General features: G+C 43.2%; 2 protein-coding genes across 5 annotated transcripts in view; both read left to right on the top strand.

Annotated features, from left to right (window-relative positions):
* Positions 1–3,022: 3,022 nt before the first annotated feature.
* phf19 (PHD finger protein 19) lies at positions 3,023–14,513 on the top strand. 4 transcript variants are annotated; one of them, XM_047380400.1, is made up of 15 exons: positions 3,023–3,246; positions 3,595–3,679; positions 3,765–3,945; positions 4,032–4,113; positions 8,842–8,955; positions 9,990–10,087; positions 10,185–10,333; positions 10,406–10,501; positions 10,588–10,777; positions 10,953–11,020; positions 12,214–12,354; positions 13,051–13,111; positions 13,190–13,275; positions 13,354–13,440; positions 13,512–14,513. In XM_047380400.1, exons 2-15 carry the CDS (start codon positions 3,609–3,611, stop codon positions 13,840–13,842), a joined length of 1,755 nt encoding a protein of 584 aa, XP_047236356.1. In that variant the 5' UTR covers positions 3,023–3,246; positions 3,595–3,608; the 3' UTR covers positions 13,843–14,513. The 4 variants fall into 4 exon arrangements, with proteins under 4 accessions (XP_047236356.1, XP_047236354.1, XP_047236357.1 ...); XM_047380398.1 differs by having other exon boundaries at positions 3,024–3,246; positions 13,351–13,440; XM_047380399.1 differs by lacking the exon at positions 3,023–3,246 and adding an exon at positions 3,267–3,460 and having other exon boundaries at positions 13,351–13,440.
* Positions 14,514–17,232: 2,719 nt separating this feature from the next.
* Positions 17,233–23,829, top strand: part of LOC124878364 (disabled homolog 2-interacting protein-like) — a 44,906-nt gene continuing 38,309 nt past the window's right edge. Inside the window, exon 1 of the mRNA XM_047382266.1 lies at positions 17,233–17,298. Coding sequence (XP_047238222.1) covers positions 17,248–17,298 — 51 coding nt within the window. The 5' untranslated portion in view covers positions 17,233–17,247. The remainder of the gene's footprint in view (positions 17,299–23,829) is intronic.

The raw sequence follows: 23,829 nt of genomic DNA, 5'->3' as shown, positions 1-23,829 counted from the left end.
TAAACGTAGCCATGAAGACAAAAATAAACAGCATCTGCAGATATAAATAAGAACAAGCAATATGAAACACTGAGTGTGCTTAAAATGTACTTAAACTGAACTTCTGTGACCTCTGCCCCCACCATTCAGTGTTCTAATTCAAACCCCACGGCTGTTCTTTTAGAACACGTGTGTTTCATTTTTATTACTTTATTTTATTTTAAAGCCCAAGGGATTTAAATAGGCCATTTCACTGTTTGGAAGGGGAGGACATTTAAAGCAACAGCAAACATGTCCAGGTCTGGTTGAACAAGCAAGTTCAACCCAAGAGGAGACCACCAATATAAAAAGAACATGTATGCACAATATATCTGCAGTAACATCATTATCGGCCCACAATCAAGATATTGCTATCGATCCGATAAATAAAACCGGGCTGACATTGACAACTGATGATTATTTCTATCTTTCTGCTGCTTGTGGGTTTTTTTTTTTTTTGGGGGTGGGGGTGATATCGATGCAGAGCAGGACTGGGATGTGTTTAACTGAAGCAGGGAAGAAACGTCAGCGATGTTTTCATTTTTTGATAGTGTTGAAAGGGGATGGAAATATATGTTATATCAGTAAATGTTGGCTATGGGCCATAACAGCAATATTAATATTGAATATTGATATTGGCCCAAATTGTCATATAGTGCATCCCTCGGAATCAGAAATAGTTCAAGCTTCTTGGGAGATGTGTGAGGAGGAAACCAGGCCAGACTAAGGTTTGCCAGAGAGGACCAGGAGATATGGACAGAAATACAGGTCCTTCTCAAAATATTAGCATATTGTGATAAAGTTAATTATTTTCCATAATGTCATGATGAAAATGTAACATTCATATATTTTAGATTCATTGCACACTAACTGAAATATTTCAGGTCTTTTATTGTCTTAATACGGATGATTTTGGCATACAGCTCATGAAAACCCAAAATTCCTATCTCACAAAATTAGCATATTTCATCCGACCAATAAAAGAAAAGTGTTTTTAATACAAAAAACGTCAACCTTCAAATAATCATGTACAGTTATGCACTCAATACTTGGTCGGGAATCCTTTGGCAGAAATGACTGCTTCAATGCGGCGTGGCATGGAGGCAATCAGCCTGTGGCACTGCTGAGGTCTTATGGAGGCCCAGGATGCTTCGATAGCGGCCTTTAGCTCATCCAGAGTGTTGGGTCTTGAGTCTCTCAACGTTCTCTTCACAATATCCCACAGATTCTCTATGGGGTTCAGGTCAGGAGAGTTGGCAGGCCAATTGAGCACAGTGATACCATGGTCAGTAAACCATTTACCAGTGGTTTTGGCACTGTGAGCAGGTGCCAGGTCGTGCTGAAAAATGAAATCTTCATCTCCATAAAGCTTTTCAGCAGATGGAAGCATGAAGTGCTCCAAAATCTCCTGATAGCTAGCTGCATTGACCCTGCCCTTGATAAAACACAGTGGACCAACACCAGCAGCTGACACGGCACCCCAGACCATCACTGACTGTGGGTACTTGACACTGGACTTCTGGCATTTTGGCATTTCCTTCTCCCCAGTCTTCCTCCAGACTCTGGCACCTTGATTTCCGAATGACATGCAGAATTTGCTTTCATCCGAAAAAAGTACTTTGGACCACTGAGCAACAGTCCAGTGCTGCTTCTCTGTAGCCCAGGTCAGGCTCTTCTGCCGCTGTTTCTGGTTCAAAAGTGGCTTGACCTGGGGAATGCGGCACCTGTAGCCCATTTCCTGCACACGCCTGTGCACGGTGGCTCTGGATGTTTCTACTCCAGACTCAGTCCACTGCTTCCGCAGGTCCCCCAAGGTCTGGAATCGGCCCTTCTCCACAATCTTCCTCAGGGTCCGGTCACCTCTTCTCGTTGTTCAGCGTTTTCTGCCACACTTTCCTTCCCACAGACTTCCCACTGAGGTGCCTTGATACAGCACTCTGGGAACAGCCTATTCGTTCAGAAATGTCTTTCTGTGTCTTACCCTCTTGCTTGAGGGTGTCAATAGTGGCCTTCTGGACAGCAGTCAGGTCGGCAGTCTTACCCATGATTGGGGTTTTGAGTGATGAACCAGGCTGGGAGTTTTAAAGGCCTCAGGAATCTTCTGCAGGTGTTTAGAGTTAACTCGTTGATTCAGATGATTAGGTTCATAGCTCGTTTAGAGACCCTTTTAATGATATGCTAATTTTGTGAGATAGGAATTTTGGGTTTTCATGAGCTGTATGCCAAAATCATCTGTATTAAGACAATAAAAGACCTGAAATATTTCAGTTAGTGTGCAATGAATCTAAAATATATGAATGTTAAATTTTCATCATTACATTATGGAAAATAATGAACTTTATCACAATATGCTAATATTTTGAGAAGGACCTGTATGTGGACACCAGAACAGAGTCATATTTGCAATAAAACACATGTAGCATTCCAAGAAAAGCTCTGAAGCATGGATGTGAAGGTATCATGGTTTGGGGTTTGTTACTGCAGAACCTGACCAGCTCACCACTAACTTTACTGCGTATGAGAAAACAAATGTGAGAACAAGTGTTAAAAAATTATACCTGAAGCAAAGATCACAGTCCAGATTTTGATCTCAGATGCTGTGAGGTGACTTGAAACAGGCTGAACATGCAAGAAACTCCTCAAACATCTTAAGCCAAAAGTGAGGAGTGAGACTTAAACTTTCCTCAGACTGATGTCAGAGTCAGAGACAGATGGAGACAGGAAGCATTTCAGCCAAAGTAAAAACAGCTATTATGGAGTAGGGTCTCCTCAGATGTTCAATATGTTGTATTAAAGCACAAAATGTGTTTTCAAGCTGAATAAATCTTATTACTTTACTCATTAGGAGCTATCTATCTATCTATCTATCTATCTATCTATCTGTCTATCTATCTATCTATCTATCTATCTATAAATGTATAAATACTTTATGTTCGTGGGTAATAACCGGATGATCGCCACCCATCGCTGATGACGTGGTCACGTGGCCACGCCACCGAGTCAAAAAAAACTCAGGCTGTGATTCGCGGGAAAATGAAAAAATGGCGGCTGAGAACGTTTGAAGTTCAGCTCCGCGAAACAGAAACAGGAGAACCAGGCGGACACGGAGAGCAGCAGGACACAGACACTCTCTGAGCCGGTACCGAACTCCTGACTGCCTCACGGGCACCAGAACCCGAGCAGCTCGGAGAGGACCAGGAGGGAGGAGAGACCGTGAACGCTTCAGAGGTGAGACCGGGCGTTGTTCTGGAACAGGACCCGGTTAGGCTGGTTGACACCGGTCCGGCTCAGTCCGATCAGAGCTGAGCAGTGGTATTAATGTAGACAGTGACTGATACTAACAGGATGGTACTGATGATGAGAGGAAGGTTCTGTTACTCAGCTATCCTCAGTTATTAACGGGTTTACCGGCTCAGGGTGTGCTGCTTTCTGTGGTTAGCAGGTTAGTTAACGGTCCATGATCAAGAGGTGTACTGCGCATGCTCTGACCTGTCAGAAACCCCCTGACAGTTCAGGAATGAATCACAGCAGCAAGCTGAACAACTGTCTTTCTGTCTTTACATCCGTCTGTCTCAGTGTCTGTCTTCCCGATGTCACATCTGTCTGTCTCTGCTGGATGTCCAGGAAGCTCATCAAGACCTTCTGCAGTCTGGACCCTCAGGTGTCTCACCTGTCTGTCACTGCCTCTCCTTTCATGTCTAACATGTCTGTCTATTTGTCTCACATCTGTCTCTCTCTGTCTACAGGATGTTTGAGGACCTGATCGAACCCTTCTGCAGTCTGGACCCTCAGGTGTCTCCAGGGGGCGGGGCATGCCACAGCAGAGGAATCCTTGAGGATGAGGGGGCGGAGACTAACCTGAGTGAGGGTCAGTTTGTTCTCTGTCGTTGGTCAGATGGGCTTTATTACGTAGGAAAGATCCAGAGGGTGAGTTTACCTGTACACATTATTGTGTCAGCAGTCTGTTCTGATTGGCTTGGAGGTCTGAGTGTGTTGTTCTGATTGGCGGACAGGTGAGCCCCCCTAGGCAGAGCTGCTTCGTCACATTCGAGGACAACTCCAAGTTCTGGGTCCTTTGGAAGGACATCCAACATGGTGAGATGAACATGAGATACAAGGTTTTTGTCTTTATTCATCAGTCAAATCAGGTCTGAGCTTCCAGAACCAGTTGGGGGTTTAGGCAGGTCCAGAATCAACTAAACCAGTGTCATGATGTCAAAGGGTCATATTCAGTTTATAATTTATAAAAAAGTAGAGATATTGAAGTTTGAATTCCTTTATTTAGGTTGACCAAGGCTGCTCCAGCATTTTATGCTTTCACTATGAGCAGTTAATGAACAAACAAATGGCCAAAAATGTCCACAAGGACAAGTCCAAGCAGGATAGATACATTTTCACTGCAGCGGGGTGAAGAGATATTATCCTTTTCATAACATTACATGTTAATAAATAATATAAGTGAATAAGTATTTGGATGATGGCATAATTACTGCAACATTTCTGCATCCCTTTAAAAAGTGCACTGGTTGCTCCTCGTTTTCTGTGTAAAACCTGACAGCAGATATTTGCTCAAATGTTCAACTGAAAACATTTGCTCCTCATTTGCTGAGAAATAAAACACACAAAATCTGTAGTTCTGTCAGGATGGACCTGAACGTGGCAAGGTGGAGCTGGGCGTGGTAGGGTGGACCTGGGAGCGTCAGGGTGAACAGCGTTGAGACGGTGACTGAGACGAGGACAAATCATTTCACAGGAAACTTAGTTAAGGATACACCGATATAGAAGTCTGGGCCAATATCTGATATAAATATTCCTTTATGGCTGATAACCCATATAATATATATATATAATTATCTCCCTTTCAACACTAACAAGATGGAAATAAACATGGTTATGAATATCAGCCCAGTTTCCCTTATGGGACCGATATGTTTGGGCCAGTACCGATGTTGATGCCAATATGTTCTTCCCATCAACAGATAAAACACAGTTAAACAGTTAGCCAGGCTTAGAACCACGATGCTAATGGTTCAAATATGTCACACTCGGTACCATTTCTGGTACCGCGGCAACGTTTTGTGAAGGCACAGGGTTGCTTTTAGCTAAGGTCAAAACTATGAATAATTACAATATGACATTAAAGCTGCAAGCAGCATTGTAGGCCCTCGCAGCTCAGCGCAACTCGGCCTGTGCAGCGACTGTGAGAACCTGGCATCGCCACCTGCACGCCATCGACATGGCCGCCTCTCGATTCAACACGTTGCCACTAGCTGGCAACGTGTTGCCAGCTAGTGGCAACTAGTGGCAACTAGCTGGCAACCCTAACCCCTAACCCTGGCACTGAGCGAACTGTCTTACAATCTGTGGTTTGCTGTTTGGGGGCTGACAAAGATCAACTATATTCAGTTTGGAATAAACCGGACCATGCATGTGTAATTTACAGCCAAACGTATGGCCGTGGCGTGACATCAGAATTCGCCACGCTGCCACAGCCACACCCTTTTATGAAAAGTCACTGTGCTTCAAATGAAGTTAGACCCACTAGTTATCTGTGTTCTGAGACAGTTTCAAGTTGATTGAGTTTTTTTTCACTTTCGGCGCAAACGGCAAGTTTGTGCTCTAGCCAAGCTCCTAAACATGGCAGAAAACGCACGAATTTGATAACTTTTAATCCCCCATCCCTTAACTGCATATTGACCAAATATCAAGCCGATAGCTCAAAATCCCTAGGAGGAGTTCGTTAAAGTTTGAGGTGAGTAAAAGTGAAAAATGGCCAAAAATTGGCCTTTGACCGAAAATACAAAAAAAGAGGAAGCTGTCTGAAAGGGATGTTCTGGTGCTAACCCGGATTGTATCCAAAAAACATAAAACCACGGCTGCCCAAATCACGGCAGAATTAAATGTGCACCTCAACTCTCCTGTTTCCACCAGAACTGTCCGTCAGGAGCTCCACAGGGTCAATATACACGGCCGGGCTGCTATAGCCAAACCTTTGGTCACTCATGCATATGCCAAACGTCGGTTTCAATGGTGCAAGGAGCGCAAATCTTGGACTGTGGACAATGTGAAACATGTATTGTTCTCTGATGAGTCCACCTTTACTGTTTTCTCCACATCCGGGAGAGTTACGGTGTGGAGAAGCCCCAAAGAAGCGTACCACCCAGACTGTGACCTGGCCACTATCCTGCAAGAAGAATGGCTTAAAATCCCTCTGACCACTGTGCAGAACTTGTATATGTCATTCCCAAGATGAATTGACGCTGTATTGGCTGCAAAAGGAGGCCCTACAACATACTAATAAATTATTGTGGTATAAAACCAGGTGTTTCAGTTTCATTGTCCAACCTCTGTAGAAGCGTCACTTCCTTGTTTGGTGAACCAGACTGGGCAACACTTAAAAGTGGACCTCTGATTCAGTCACGCGGTAAATGTATTTTATTCTAATTGTCTTTAGTGAGCTTCTGTGTGTTTCCATCTGCTGTTGACCCCAGTACATGTTACTGCTGAGGGACGAATAAAGGATCGTTCTGTTCTGAATGTTAAAATAAAAATGGATCTGCTGCATACATATCTTTTACAGTTTAACCAGGACCTGGTCCATTCAGCAGAATCCTTTCCTCTGTGGTCAGTTGCAGCAGCAGGTTCCTACGTTGTTCTACTTAGATGGTCAGCTCCAGTCTGGTTCCACCATACCCTGAGTTACTATGAGCCACCTGAGGCTCCCACAGAGTCAGGCCTATTTGACCCGCAGACGTACTCGAGGCGGACTCAGAGTGGACGTCCACCCGAGACGTCCGTGAAAAGCTCATACTTTACGACCGCGTACTTGGTGTCGCGCAATAAACCGCTCTTCAGGAAAAAGTCTAAGGATGGAGAGTTTTCAATTTTAATTAAGTAGAAGTCTGGAAAACTGGAATTTCTGCATCCATTGAAGCCACAGCCGGTACCGGTTCCGGTCAGCTGCACCAGGAGTCCCCAAGGACAACCAAGCCCTAAAGGCATCATTCTTCAGAATGCCATCTTCTATCACCACTGGTGTCCACCAGCAGGTCCTTGGGTGGACACCACAACAGGCACAAATAACCTTCAGGCCACAGCTCCTGAAAGCCACATCCACAATGGAGGTCCTGAACATGATCCATTCCAATTTATTTAAACCTTTATTTTACCAGGAAGATCCCATTAGGTGGCTCCAACTTTCTTTAGACATTCACTCCACCACTGACCCAGGCAGCTTAGATCTAAGCTCAGACTTGTTTTTTCAGGCAGCCTTTTCATCTCCAGCAGCTTCGAGACATTTTAGCTCCGGTTCTCATGTTCCTGAAGTCTGCTTTTAGGGTTGTTTTTTTATTGTAGGTGTTTGTGTCTTTTTGATGTTTCTTGTTTTAATTTTTGGACCTTTGGTCACTTTAGGTGTGTTCTAGTGCTCTATCAACATTGACTGATTGATTAATTGATTGAGATAATAAATAAGAGGGAACCAAGTACTGAACCTTGTGGCACCCTCTTGTGGACCATGACAAAGCCTGACTGACGATCTGCTAAAATGTAATGGAATATAAAACGTCTTTTAACTGCTCACTAACAAGAGCTTCAAGAGTTTTAGCCAATGCTGATAGACTGGATGCTGGTCTTTGATTAGTTCAAATTGTTGGATCTCTGCCTTTTAATAAAGGAAAAATAAAAGCTGACTTCCATAGAGAAGGAATTTATTTTCCACTGTCAGGTTGAAAAGGTAAAAAAATCAGCTGCTGATTTCACAACGTACAGATCAATCGAATCAGAACGAGAATTTTCTACGATCTAAAGCTTCCAGGGCGTTTTGAACTTCCTGACTGGAGAAGGGCACACAGTGAAACGGCTGATCCGTGTATATTGGAAGATCTATATGTGGTTTTACAGAAATTGAACCCAAAGAGTCAAACAGAGAAGCTGAAGATATAAAATGCTTGTTATCACAATTTAACACCTCAGAGACATGAACAGAACCATTTAAAACACACGAGGGTTGAACCTGAGAGCTTTTACATACTGATAGAGATTTAATAACTTTCCAAAACGTTTGTGGTTTAAGATCTTCCATGGAAACAGAGAAAATATTCTGATTTGACTTTTTTGATAACTGAACTTCTTATAAATGGCTGCCTCTCCATCCTCGATGCATTCAAGTACGCAGTGAGTGGGTAAAGGTTCAGTAAAACAACAGAACTCACCAATACTCTGCCAGGTTCAGTTCACAAACATAAAGTCCAAATCCTAGGTGGTGAGAAAGTCCTTTGGACTAGAACATGGGTTCCTGACCTAGTGACCTTAAGCTCCGGTGGTCTGCTCTGCCTGAGCAGAGAGGTGGTGGAGGCTGGCAAAGGAATAAGTGACAAGAAGCCAGCGACAGGTATCAGGTGTAGGTGTAAACAGGGTTCAAAGGGCACCAGTGAACGATGCGCTGATGGTGTCCATGCCTAGCCAGGCTAAGGGGACACAGGAGCATAGTAGAGGTAGGCTGGAACACCTGAACTCCTGGACCGTTAATGAGTAGAAATCTGATGTCCAGGAGCGTTTGGAGATCAAATACCAGCAGAGAGAAAACGACAAGCACTCCCAGCTTCTCTGACACGAACAAAAGGGACTCCCTCTGGTGGTTCCACAGAGTAGTCCTACTGGTTTATTGATTGCTCTGTAGTGCTAAACTGGTCACATCCTCGTTAAGGATCACCTGTGAGGATCACAGAACTTTACCTGCCTCAGTGAAATCATTCCCTGCTTGGTCAGAGCAGACACTGTTTATCTCATTCATGTGCCTAAATCTGTCCAATCACGTTACAGCTGGAATCCCAGGGGAGGAGCCTCGCTGCTCAGTGTGTCAAGGGGCGGGGCCAAACTCTGACATCCAATCGAAGCTGAACAATGAGATCCTGATCTGTGGAAAGTGTGGCATTGGTGAGTCTGCTATGGTTGCCAAGGTAACTAGATGATGCTGCTCAGAGCCTTTTAGGTCCGTTTGGTCCTCAGTGATGAAGCCTGGATCATTATGATGTTTGCTGCAGTGAGTGTCTCAGCCTTTAGGGGGCAGCAGCTCGTCAGTCTCTTTAGTTGTATAGAGGTACATCTCACAACGTTTGAATATCGTGAAAAAGTTCAACATTTTTGTCCCTCATTTCAGAAACTAAACACGTATATCACAGAGATTCATTCTAATCAGCTAATTAACTCCAAACACCTGCAAAGGTTTCCTGGGCCTCTGGATGTTCTCTCAGTCTGGGTCAGTAGGAGACACGATCATGGAGAAGGCCGCTGAGTGGACAGATGTCCAGAAGACAGACACTGACACCCCTCACAAGGAGAGGAAGCTAACAAAAGTCATTGCTACAGAAGCTGGCTTTTCTCAGAGTGCTGTGTCTAAGTATATTCATAGAAAGTTGAGTGGAAGGAAAACGTCTGGTAGGAAGAGCTGCACCAACAACAGGCAGAACCGCAGCCTTGGAAGAATCAGAATCCATACAAGAATTTGGGGAGTGGACTGAGGCTGGAATCAGAGTATCAAGATCCACTAGGCTCAGATGGATCCATCACATGGGTTTCAAGAGTCTTACCTGGGCTCAGGAGAAACAGAACCAGACTGTTGCTCAGTGGTCCAAAGTCCTGTTTTCCTATGAAAGTAAGGTTTGCATCACCTCCATGCGGTAATTCATGCCTAACCCTAATCCAGACCAAGTACTGAGAGCATAGAAATTAACATCCTTTACAGAATCCTGACTGTTTAAAATTTCCTTTTTAATGATCTGATGTATTATTCTGAATTTTGGGTTTTCACTCTGTGTGTTGAATCTATGTAACAAATAAGTTTCTCTTTCTGAAATGAGGGACAGAAATGATCCAAGTTTTTCATGATATTCTGTTTGTTTTAGCTGAGCCTGTGTCTCCAGTCCACAGAGTCATCCTATTATGGCCATCAGCTGGTGTTTCTGTTTCAGGTTTCCACCAGCTATGCCACGTTCCTCCAGTAGAGGGCAGTGTCACCGAGCTGAGCCCATGGTTCTGCAGACGCTGCGTCTTCGCTTTGGCTGTCCGGGTACCAACTGTTTCTGTTTCTAAGCAGATCTTGACCCGTCTCTGACTCGTCCGTATTTCTGACTCACTTGTCTGTCTCTGACTGGGTTTCCCCACAGAAAGGTGGCGCTCTGAAGAAAGGTCCAATAGCCAAAGCCCTGTGGGCCATGAAGCAGGTTCTGCCATACGACCTGGCATCGTTGAACTGGGACTCTCAGCACCGAACCAATCAGCAGCATTGTTACTGTTACTGTGGCGGGCCCGGAGAGTAAGATGACCAGTCAGAGAGCTCTCTGCAGATGTTGGCTGTTACCTGGATGCTGATGGTCTTTGTGTGCAGGTGGTACCTGAAGATGCTGCAGTGTTTCAGGTGTCAGCAGTGGTTCCATGAAGCGTGCACTCAGTGTCTGCAGGACTCCATGATGTTCGGGGACAGGTGAGACTCTGTCTTGATGTTCGGGAACAAGTGAGTCTCCGTCCTTGTTTTTATTGGAAGGTTCTGATGGTTCTCGTCTTGCTTAGGTTCTACCTCTTCCTGTGTGTGGTCTGTAACAAGGGGTCAGAGCATGTCCGCCGTCTGTCCCTCAGGTGGGTAGATGTGGTCCATCTGGCTCTCTACAACTTGTCCGTCAGCAGCAAGAAGAAATACTTTGAGCTGGATGAGATTTTGGCCTTCGTCTCTGCTAACTGGGACCATTTACAGCTAGGAAAGGTAACAGAGTCACCTGACCCAGACCAGGAGACCTGAGCTGACTGAAATATCTCGTATTGAACTCATCCATAATAAACGGTTATGACCCAAACGGTGGCTACCAGGCAGGTCGGAGCCGGAGCTGAAGGTGTTGGTGCAGACAGTTACCTGACTGTTAATGTTTTTGTTCCCTCAGCTGTCCAACACTCCTCCAGCAGAAAGGGGGCAGCACCTACAGGATGCTCTCAATAAATACAAGAGCAAGTAAGAAGCTCTGATCATTTTTTGCCTGCATGCATGCAGAAACACACTCCTCAACTGTTTCAGACCTGGTTCTGATCCAACCACTCACTCCAGTGGTTTTTATGAGAACGACACAAAGTAGAGCATCACTGTGAGGTGGAAGGAAAACAATAACTCATGTTTTGCAACGTTTTTTACAAATAACATTTGAAAAGTATTTGTATTCAGCCCCTTTTACTCTGATACCCCTGAATCACAGATGTCTCTCTGTCAACACACCTGAACCACATCATTGGGTCATTAGCAGGGCTCTGTAGAACCTGAGTGCATGAGGAGATAATAGGAGTTTCACACCTCTATAAAACAAATTCAGTTGAACCAACTACCCTCAGAAGTCACCTAATCAGCAGCCAGAGTCCAGCTGTGTGTAATTTAGTCTGAGTCTAACAACAGATGTTCTGTTTCTGGCCTTTAGAGACCAACCAGCATCAGGAAGTCCAAGGAACCCAGCAGAGATGGTCAGGGAGGAGGTTGTGGAGAAGGAGAAGTCTTAAGTTTCCAGTCCACTATAAGCTATGACAGGGCTCATAAAACTAACACTGCACATCCACCTGAACACACCATGGTCTCACTGAAACATGGTGGTGGCAGCATCATGCTGTGGGGATGCTTTTCTTTAGCAGAGACAGGAAAGCTGGTCAGAGTTGATGGGAAGATGGATGGAGCTAAATCTGGAAGAAAACCTGTTAGAGGCTTCAGAAGACCTGGGACTGGGGTGGAGGTTCACCTTCCAGCAGGAGAACCACCCTGAACATACAGCCTGAGATACAAAGCACATTCATAGGTTAGATTGGCCTAGTCAAAGTCCAGAACTAAAACTGATGTCCACAGACGGTCTCCATCCAGTCAGCTTGAGATGATTTTAGAATGAGCAAACATTTGAATTATTAGACGAGTGACGCTTTTAGAGACATACCTGTAAAGACCTAGAACTGCAGCCACAGATGGTTCTACAAACTCAGGTGCAATTTTATTTCTGTAAAATGTAGAAAACCACGAGTCATTTTCGTCCTACCTCACAGGAGCTACTCTGCGTTGGTCTGTCACATTAAATGCAGTGAAGTTTGTGGTTGGAACGGGTCGATGAGTGGAAACGCTGAAGGGATATAAGTGCTGTAGGAAGGCTTTGTAGGTGTCTGGATGTTTGTCTTCAGGTTCCTGTGTGGTAAAGAGATGAAGAAGAGGAAATGCATTTTCTGTCTGAGGACCAGAGTTCCTCCTAACCCTCCCAACAAACTCTTTCCTGAGCGTGCCCAGAACGACAGTGGGCGGGGCTCCAAGAAGACCTCCTCCAGGTAAATCCTGTGACACCTTAGACATCAACAAGTATCAGAAGCCAAGTAGTTTACGGTTTTAGTCCAGATACCAGACTGTAAACTGAATGGAACCAGCAGATGGGCTGTCAGAGTTCTATCATCTTAGATCTCAGTAGGTTGACTCTTACCCCTTTTCCACCAATGCGGTTCTGAGCCTGTTCCGGTTCCTGAACGGGATTTCCAACCAGTGACTCGTCTTTCCGCCAACGAAAAGACGTTCCAGAGCGTGAACTCGGGTTCAACATGGGCTCTGCAGAATACTTGGTTCTTCTGCACGAGCCGCAACGTCACCAATGGGCGGCTCGAAGCTGCAGACAATAGAAGCAACAAGTATGGAGGTGAAGACGAAGAGCGTACCGTATAATCGTTACTTATGTTTGTAGACACTCACTGTATAACTGCTGGTTCTGTTACACTCGCGGTTCTCCTTCCATTTTAACTGAACTTTATGGAAGTTCTGTTTCGGCGTTAGAAGGAACAGAACTCAGGCAGCTCTGCTGTCTCGCTTTCCCCCCTCTCGATGAGTCATGCCTGGTTCCCAAAACTGGTGGAAACGCCGTCGGTGCTCAACAGAACACCAAAGTTCAAAGGCCCGTGAACCGAACCGGTTCAAGAACAAGAGTTCCTTCAGTGGATAAACGCTATCTGAGAGCAGGATGTTCTGTTTGTGTCCAGTGTTCTGGTTGAAAGGAAGAAAAGGAAGTCCAAGTGGCTCCTGGAGGACGCCATTCCCACCGTAAGACTTCTTCTGTGGTTTTTTTGATTGGGTTTAGTTTCAGCATCAGACTGGAGTCTCATCTATGCGTCCTTGCAGAACGAGCTGACCTGCAGCTGGACTTCCAACCACCACATGGCTAACATATTTGACTTCACTCTGGATGAGCTGCAGAGCCTGAAGAGGTAAGGTCCAGGCAACGATCTGTGTGTTGACCAGAGAACATTAGAACAGCAGATTATTGTCCTGTTCCTCCTCAGCAGCTCCAGTAGAACCGTCAGCATCGATCAAGACTCCACTGACGTCTCCACCTCTGGTTCTGTCACCACCAGCGGCTCATATCACTTCAGGTAACCCATCCTCTGTCTCACCTGCAGTCTGTTAGAGGAACACCTGACTCGGATCTTCTGTCTTTTTGCAGGAGGAGAGTGGGCAGCAAGAAGAGGAAGTTGCCTAGCAACAGCTACAGCCAGTGGGCCAATCGCAGTGAGGTGGGGGAGGAGCCCTCTGACATCCCTGATGTTCAAGCTGCTGAAAGCCCCGCCCATCTCACCACAGAACCCTCCTGCTTCCTGTCTGACTCCTCCCACATCCAATCTGACTCCTCCCTCCTCCACTCCTCCATCTCCTCATATTTCGGAACAGCGGGCCGCCTGACCAACGGTGAGCGGTACCAAGTGTTGGCTCGCCGTGTCACACGTCAAGGGACGGTCCAGTACCTGCTGGAGTGGGAGGGATCAACACCTTATTAGGAGGTTACCGTTCTAACAGGGTTCCAGGTGTGTGAGAAGCTCCGATCCCTCAACATCCACACTCAGTCAGACATGATGCTGGTTGGCAAACAGGTGTCCTTATGTCAGATGTGGATCAGGTGTGTTTGGATAAGTCAGGTATCAGAGCCGATCACTCACCTGTATAGTCAGTATTTAGTCCAACAGGTGTTATAATTCAACCAAAGACTCTGTAGTTCTCTGTAGTGTCCTCGCTCTGACTGTAGGTGGAGCTCTCCTCCACAGCTTCTTTTTCTCTGATTTGTTGAAAGTTGTTTCTTCAGCACCCCCTATCTGTTAAACAGAAGCACCTGGGTCACATGTTAACCTGTTTACATACCCCGCCCTTTGCTGTTACCCAAGTCTGATTGGTCTGAGTCGCTCCAGTGTTGCACTGTGGTCCAATCAGAGTCTATGCAAACATCTAGCTGATAATAAATACCAGTGATGGATCAGTGATCTCGGTTAGCTCAAAGCTAACACTGCCCATTGATATAAAAGAGGAGTGCTAACGATATCTGAGACGTTAAACTGTCACTCTGTCACTTTAAATGCTGCCATGGTAACCGTGTGCCCCTCCTATTGGCCAGGTGGACAGTTGTTTTGATCATGTAACTGTTTGACCACTTGCAATAAAGTTACCTGACCTTTGACCTCCTGCTGTGTCTACCTGGGTTTATATGAAGAGTTCTGAGCGTGTGCTGTCAGTGTGTGTGTGTGTGTGTGTGTGTGTGCGAGACAGTGAGAGTGTACAGGGTGATTATCTGTAAATCCAATTAAGGTGTTAAAGATCATGTGAAGAAGAGGAGCAGCTCAGAGGAGTCCTCTGTCATCTCCATGGTTCCACTGGAGAGACAGGTTCTTCTAAGGGACAGGTTCTGGGTGGGTCAACCAGTGTGGACCCACATTTCTCACTGAGAAGTCAAACTGGAGTCACCACCTGTGGGTAAGTTCACCTGTCTGTCCACTGACAGCTCGGCTTCATGTGCACCAGCCTGTTTTTACCTGTCTGTTTATCAGCCTGTCTATCTACCTGTTTACCTGGATGTCTGTTTGCCTGTTTACAGACAGACAGGCAAACAGCAGCAGAGGAACCAGCATGAGTTCATCTGTGTTTTGGGCTCCTTCAAGTCTGCGTTAATGTTTCTGAGCGTACGCATCACAGGTTTTCTAGAACTCAGCTCAGACCAGCAGGGGGCAGCGGCAGCTCTAACACTGGTAGCACACATCAGACTCGGCAAATTCAAGCAGGTCAAAGCGTTTCAGTGGACCAGGCGGTCCGATCATCCTGCTGCTGACCCAAACCAGGAGAATGTGGGGTGGGATTTACAGATTCTACGGGAAAAATGCACCATTTTTCCTCATTTCCTGTAATTCAGTCTCAAACTAACAGCACAGAAAGAGTTGTTTCAGTACAGCTCTTCCTTCTTTGTGATGTTCCCATTCCTTCTCCTAACACCCAATGACATCCCATCCTTAGGATCCATAACCATGAAAACTTCCAAAATGTATTTTGTTGGATCTGTCCTGCAAACAGATCTTCTGGTTTCCAACAATACAGAGAAATGTTTGTTCTCCAACAGTCTCTATTTGGGAGAGGGGGTCAGGACTGCAGGACCCTCCTCTTCCTCAGCCAGACCTTTGCAATGTAGTTTTCATTTGTCTTGGTGAAAGATGTGGTTCTGAAGGCAGCAGATGTTGCTCTAAAATATCTGATGCTCTTTTCTATCACCATCACAGAAGAGGAAACGATGCAACCTTGTTGCTGCTGTGAACGTGTTGCTGTCTCAAAAGCAGGAATGGATGGATGGACAGCTTACAGAAGATGATGGTCCAATAAAGAGTTTCTGTGCTGTGTCTGAATGATGTCCTTCCTGTGCATTTCCCAGCTCCTCCCACCTGTCGACATACATGGAGCAGCTGGTCAAACACCTGTCCAGGTGTCAGCATCTGGGCTGGATGAAGGTTATTGGTGAGTTTACAGCATGTCAGTGACTGTGTTGACCTTCTGTTTGCTGTGAGAACAGACCCTGGTGGAACCAGGACCAGAAATCTGCAGGTACGTTGGTGACTCACTGAGGATCATCATCTTCTCCGTGGAGCTCATCATGTTCTAGATTTTCAACAAACCAATTTTGTTTCTGCTCCACTATGATGTCACAAGAATGAAATGGTTCCTCTGATAGATCATCTTAACACACGTTTTATAATAATAATAAACTTTATTTATATACAATGTAACAAAGTGCTTCAAAAAGCATAAAAAATACATCCAATATAAGATTGATCAGCGCAAAAAGCTGATCTAAAAGGAATACGGCATAAAAGAGGCCAGTCTGTTGACCATGAAAGCTCCACCAGCTTCTGTTGAAGCCTGGCTCTGGGAGGAGGAAGCAACAGTTGGTTTGATGATCTGAGAGTCCTAGAAGAACGGAGAACGTTCAAAGGTTTCACTTAGGACTTCACAGGGAGCCTGTGAGAGAGATGTTTGCACCTGGGTTCACTGGGTTCTGTATGAGTTGCAGAACATCTTATAGAAAGTGTTCCACCAGTAGAACATCAGCTTACACAGGGCTCCTTCAGCTAGAACATTAGGTTTCAGAGGGTGCCTTCCTGCATATCAGGTTACACAGGGTTCCTCAAGCAGAACATGAGGTACCACAAGGTTCCTTTAGGTAGAAAATGAGGTTTCATAGGGTTCCTCTGGTAGAATGTAATCTTACAGAAAGCTTTCTCAAGCTGAATATTTAGAGACGGCCCCTGTGGTAAAACATCAGCTTACACACGGTTCCTCAGCTAGAACATCATAATGCAGAGGGAGCCTCATGCAGAGCATAAGGTTAGAGAATGTTCCTTCACACAGAACATTCCTTGGGTAGAACATCACCCATATAGGGTTCTTCAGGCAGAAGGCTGGCTTCCAAAGGGTTCCTCAAGCAGGTTTTGTGAGCTAGAACATCAGGTTTTAGGTTTACTGTCAAATGTTTAAACGTTCTGTGTTGAGCAGCTTTTTGGAACTGTTCAGATCTTTGAACCTGATTAGTCCCAGGAAACTGATTAGCTTCACATCAGTGTAGTTCCTTAGATATTGACCAGAGAACAGTGGTTACTTTGTTTATGCTCTTTATTACAGGGCTTCCTTAGACCTTTAATACCTGGAGGTTCTTTGCACGTTCTAACATCCAGCTTTCTTGTTTGAAACATTGTGTGATGTTTTTCTCTTTATTTAAAGTTTATTTTACTGTCAGAAGGTGTGTGTGTGTGTGTGTGATGTTTGCATACATTGTCTGAGGATGATGATGATGTAATGATGTCACAGAGCTGAAGAGCGCCTCCATCCATTGGCTGTCCTGTGGGCAGAAGGCGGAGCCTGATGTTTGGACCAAGATGTTCTGCATCCTGTCAGACTCTCAGCTACTGATGCTGGACGACCTGGAGGTCTCACACACACACACACACACACACAGGGAATTGGCCTTTTAAACTGATTTATACCAGTTTTACTGGTGTATTTTCTCTGATCAGTCCGGTTTCCATGGAGACATTCAAGATCCAGTAATTCTAGAATCTACCCAGCATCCTTAGCTTCTGATTGGCTCCTCTGTCTGCCTATAGGAGTTTACATGTTGTGTCTGAACAGAGTCCATTCCTGCTGCGGAAAACCTGAGCTGTTGTTCTCAGATCCAAGTCTGGACTGGGTCAGACACCAAAGAGTGGTCTGACTGGGTTTTCCAACACCAGAGATCCAAAGGCATAGGTTTGGAGAAAACCCATCATCCATCAAACATCTGGAACTCAGTCCCAGGAACCCTTGAAGCCACTCCATTGTTCAGTAGAGTTATGTTAGGTATTAATTAGTCAACTCAGAGGCAAGAACAATACAGAATCAGTTTTACTTGCAGCAAGGGTAGCTCTGCAGTACAGACTATAAAAGTATTAGCACCCCTCTCTCTTTATTAATACATGCTGGTTCACACACAGCTCAACAAACATTCAGGGTGCGTGTGTGTGTGTGTGTGTGTGTGTGTGTGTGTGTGTGTGTGTGTGTGGTCAGAAAGGTTAGGGTTCATGTGTCTTGATTATAAACAGAGAGGGAGTGAGGACTTGGTACGAACAGCCCCTAGATGTTACTGATGGTAGCATAAATCACTCCTCTCCCTCATCTCTCTTTCTATGACATGTAAGGAGGGAAAAGCACTTAGAGCAGACATGAGTGATAAACAATACAAAAGTTTTCAAACCCTAACAGTCCCTCCTTTTTTATCACGAATAAAGTCATGATTAAATACATGTAAAAGAAAACACTCTGTGTGAGCGAAAAACCCACAAACAGAAAGCAGATTATATTGTGGGAATAATACTCACACGCCCCTCCCCCCACGGGGCATGGTAGATTACAATAATAATAAATCAAAGAAAACAAAATGTAATAAAAGTAAAAGAATTAAAACAAGCCTTGTTCATGTCATCATTGTACTTTGTCTCATTTCACTTAAATAGAAACTTCTTTCAATTTTCTGCTATAAAGTCATTTTATGAAGTACAATTATGAATACACTCAGGCGTCAAAGATATTTTCATTTACAACATGTCATCATAGGAGTAGTGGTCTTTATTCTGTGTCATCATAGTCATCTATCTTTGTGTCAACATTTACACAAAGTATTTAAAGAGTATGTGGATTTTATCTCAACTTAAAAGAGTTTGTGCTTTATGACCCTAAACCGTCCTCGGGTCAGGTGTAATAAAAATACTTGCAATACCAATCATTAGCATCAGAACAGAACATCTTCCATTTAACTGCATCGTGACCTTGAAGTGGAATGTCCTTTCTTCTGGTACTGAAAACAAATTATTAACAAACTTAAAAATCCTGCTGTCTCTCCTGAGTGGCTTCAAGCTGCTCTGTTACCAGTCTGGTACAGGTGGGCGGTCGTAGGAAGCTCCTCTAGAAATATATTTAGAAACAGGAACTCTAACCTGCTGGAAGTTAGGCTTCCATAGTCCAACTAAACAACAGTGGAAATGAACACATTCAAATTTGTAATAATACCATAATGATAAATATCAAGCAATAAACATAAAAGTTAGATAAAAGCATCCGAGATTTCCTCCTCAGAGTCAGTCTCGCTGTCAAAGTGGGAGGAAAGAATCTCTCACTGTGGTGTGTGTGCAGTGAGGCAAATGACCTTATGATTTCTAACTTTCAGGCAATGCGATGGCCTTAAGTAGATTCTGAAATAACGTTGCACTGCCCGAGAGATTATTGTGCCCTTGTAAGAACAGTGTTCTTCAACCACCTCTTCAATCACTCGCCAGTGATCAGCTTACAGTTCTTTGTCTTGTGGTGGTCCGCTGTCCTCACACCTTTCAGGCCGTGGATGATCCAGTTAGAAGATGACTTGTGTCCTGGAAGCCAGATGAAGCTGGAGGAGCTGGAGCTTTCCTGCAACTTTCCTGCAGCTTTCCTGGGTGTCTAGTAGGATCTGATATGGGCCATTCCAGCACCTGGACTTCCTGTGTTTTCTCCTAGATTCTCTGACCAGAATCCAGTCGCCAGGAATAAAGGACTGGAGGGTGGAAGTGGCTGTTTCTGGTAATGCAGCCTTCACTGTCTGTGAAACTTGAGAAAACACAGTGGACAGGTTTTGACAGTAAAACAACATCCTATCTTCACACAAAGATGTGGAAGAAAATGATCTTGTCAATATCCCCATGTTACTTTATTCTGACATTCCCCTCTTCTGGCGCAGGGTCCAACCCATGAGACAATCCAGCAAAAAGTTTAAACAAAAATGTTCTAGTAACCAAGATCACATAACATAGAACCAAAGAAATGAATTCTGACACAACATACAGGTCCTTCTAAAAAAATTAGCATATTGTGATAAAGTTCATTATTTTCCATAATGTCATGATGAAAATTTAACATTCATATATTTTAGATTTATTGCACACTAACTGAAATATTTCAGGTCTTTTATTGTCTTAATACGGATGATTTTGGCATACAGCTCATGAAAACCCAAAATTCCTATCTCACAAAATTAGCATATTTCATCCGACCAATAAAATAAAAGTGTTTTTAATACAAAAAACGTCAACCTTCAAATAATCATGTACAGTTATGCACTCAATACTTGGTCGGGAATCCTTTGGCAGAAATGACTGCTTCAATGCGGCGTGGCATGGAGGCAATCAGCCTGTGGCACTGCTGAGGTCTTATGGAGGCCCAGGATGCTTCGATAGCGGCCTTTAGCTCATCCAGAGTGTTGGGTCTTGAGTCTCTCAACGTTCTCTTCACAATATCCCACAGATTCTCTATGGGGTTCAGGTCAGGAGAGTTGGCAGGCCAATTGAGCACAGTGATACCATGGTCAGTAAACCATTTACCAGTGGTTTTGGCACTGTGAGCAGGTGCCAGGTCGTGCTGAAAAATGAAATCTTCATCTCCATAAAGCTTTTCAACAGATGAAAGCATGAAGTGCTCCAAAATCTCCTGATAGCTAGCTGCATTGACCCTGCCCTTGATAAAACACAGTGGACCAACACCAGCAGCTGACACGGCACCCCAGACCATCACTGACTGTGGGTACTTGACACTGGACTTCTGGCATTTTGGCATTTCCTTCTCCCCAGTCTTCCTCCAGACTCTGGCACCTTGATTTCCGAATGACATGCAGAATTTGCTTTCATCCGAAAAAAGTACATTGGACCACTGAGCAACAGTCCAGTGCTGCTTCTCTGTAGTCCAGGTCAGGCTCTTCTGCCGCTGTTTCTGGTTCAAAAGTGGCTTGACCTGGGGAATGTGACACCTGTAGCCCATTTCCTGCACACGCCTGTGCACGGTGGCTCTGGATGTTTCTACTCCAGACTCAGTCCACTGCTTCCGCAGGTCCCCCAAGGTCTGGAATCGGCCCTTCTCCACAATCTTCCTCAGGGTCCGGTCACCACTTCTCGTTGTGCAGCGTTTTCTGCCACACTTTTTCCTTCCCACAGACTTCTCACTGAGGTGCCTTGATACAGCACTCTGGGAACAGCCTATTCGTTCAGAAATGTCTTTCTGTGTCTTACCCTCTTGCTTGAGGGTGTCAATAGTGGCCTTCTGGACAGCAGTCAGGTCGGCAGTCTTACCCATGATTGGGGTTTTGAGTGATGAACCAGGCTGGGAGTTTTAAAGGCCTCAGGAATCTTTTGCAGGTGTTTAGAGTTAACTCGTTGATTCAGATGATTAGGTTCATAGCTCGTTTAGAGACCCTTTTAATGATATGCTAATTTTGTGAGATAGGAATGTTGGGTTTTCATGAGCTGTATGCCAAAATCATCCGTATTAAGACAATAAAAGACCTGAAATATTTCAGTTAGTGTGCAATGAATCTAAAATATATGAATGTTATCATGACATTATGGAAAATAATGAACTTTATCACAATATGCTAATATTTTGAGAAGGACCTGTATGTGTGACTATGAATTTAATGAAAGCAACATAAAGAAAATCCAGATGTTTTTACCTGCTATTCAGTTCCATTAACAACTAAACACAAACTTTAATTATTCAGTTCATCAATGTCTCACTTAGAAATTAGTCACATATCATCCTAATTTGTCTTGTATGAAGATGAATATTAGATTAATGGACATCTAATGTAATTTAGATGAATAAACCCTACAAATTGAATCTAATAAATAATTCCCACCAAGTATAAAGTCATGACTCTGATTCTTTATCAAAAATATATTCCTTACTTTTGCATATCTTGAACTGTCAGCTAGTTTAATGGCACCAGGGAAACTTTCAATCTAATAAATCACCAATGATTCTGCATGCAAAACTAATTCTTCAAACTAGTTTAAACTATTTCATTAACCTTTTAATAGTAAAACACATAAATCTAAAAGTCATAATTATTTTTCCAAAAAAAAAACATGTTATTAAGGCAACAATCACTACAAGCATTTTGATTCTATTGTCTCTTAAACAGTGTTAAAACTCAGGAAGGGAGGTGCTGAGCGTTACCATGACAACAAAGGCATGAACCAACCTAGTAGGTGGGCGGAGTCAGGCAGAACTAACCTCTGATTGACAGCCTATGGGCGGGACCCACAGTTTCTTCATCCCATCCCACATTAGTGTAACTTAAACTACAAAACTGTTAACATGAACCTACCTGAGAAACAAGCTGCTTCTTAACTCTCCTGAAAACTCAAAGTTTTAATCAATCTGAGATTTAGAAACTTTATTCTAAACATGGATTATTGTTTCATGCAACATATAAACAAACATTTATTCCATCAAAACAAACAAAACATCAAAGACAAACAAATGAACAAATTTGAAGCTTCAAGAATTAAAAGAAATTTTTAACAATCTCTTTTCAGAATATGTTTTCTCAGCCATATCTTTTAATGCTATAATTGATCAATGTTGTTATGACAATCTTCAGGATCCTTTTTTTAAAAATGAGTGCACATAATCCTAAAAGATCTCAAAGTATTTAGAAGCACAGCAACAGTTTTCTCTTAAATGAATCCAAATTTACTGATGCTGAAACCTTTTGCTAATTCTTTGTACTGTAACTCTATAATAATAACTACAATTCTGAGAGTTATTGTTATAATTCTCTTTTTGTTTGACTCAATTTGATCGCAGCTGTATTGCAGAATTTCAAGTTAAATGCAAAGAAGTATTTTAATTCAATTCAATTCAAATTCAAAGATACTTTATTGATCCCCGAGGGGAAATTAGAAAAGTCAGCGTTGACATTTTTATGTTATACCCAAATTAAACAAAACTGCAGTGTTTGACTTAATCATAAATTAAGATAAGAAGCTTGTCTCCAAACTGGACTTTTTCCCACATAATGTTTCAAAAAGAACAAACATCATTTTCTTTAATTTGGCTATTTAAATTTTGACAGTTGGGGAGATAATTATTACTAGAACCCCACTTTAATAATCCAAGTGGTGATAAATGTTCTAATATTTTATCTCTTAGTAATCTGAAATCACCTTGTGTACCTTTGTACTCCTATGTATTCTTTTAATCTTTTAACCCTAAGAAATCAAACAAGGAGACTGGAGTTTAAGCCGACCATCTTCTTACTGTTAAGAGGGCCTTTATTTCTTTTCTTTTCCTAAAATAAAGGATTTTACTTGTCTTGATTCTGTTATAAAAATCCTAACCTTGGTTCCAAAACTAAACTCTTCAACCCCAATCTGTGTCCCCAGAGTAGACATTTTGAGTATTATTGCATTTCAAAGTCACCAAATGACTGGAACTCATCATTGACTTAGATCTATTCTAATAGGTAATCGGTCTACCTTTAATTAAGTATTATAATTTTATGGACCCAAAATCTATGGCTTACAGGCTTCAGGAGTCCAGGAACCACAAGTTGAATACTACTGCATTGAACAATGATGTTAACTTTCTGCAGAGATTGAAGGATTGGCTAAATATATTATTTCTGCTTGGACAATAATCAGATTTAAAATTATTAGTTCACAGCTTCTAATTTACCTCAGATCATATTTGCTTCTAACACAGTTCATAAGCAGCTTCAGACAAACATTATGTTAAAAAAACCAAAAACAAAAACCAGATCTGTTTTAAAATAAAGTAAAAGCATCCTTAAAAACTTGGTACTGTGGTGGAAAATAACTCCACGGTTCTGAAGGCCTTTTCATGCAGAGTCTTTTAGGAAACATGAGATTAGTTTAATTTTTGTTTGGTACCACTGTCCAATCAGATTCTTTCTAAATAACCCCATTTTTCATTCTCATTTTAAAGGTTTGTTTTACCAAGGAAAATGTGTTTAACAAAACCAATTACTCTCAAAAGTTTTAAAAGTTTTAGCTGGTTATATCTTAGAAAACAACAAGTGTTTTAATATTTCTATGCAGCACAGAACTGATTAGGTTTCTCTTTCTTTCTCCAAAGGGAGAAAAAAGAACCTGCAGAACCAA

The sequence above is a fragment of the Girardinichthys multiradiatus genome, chromosome 12 (assembly GCF_021462225.1).
Source record: "Girardinichthys multiradiatus isolate DD_20200921_A chromosome 12, DD_fGirMul_XY1, whole genome shotgun sequence".
Taxonomy (NCBI): domain Eukaryota; kingdom Metazoa; phylum Chordata; class Actinopteri; order Cyprinodontiformes; family Goodeidae; genus Girardinichthys; species Girardinichthys multiradiatus.
Note: the sequence above shows the minus strand (reverse complement) of the source record. Positions and strands in the feature narration are given on the sequence as shown.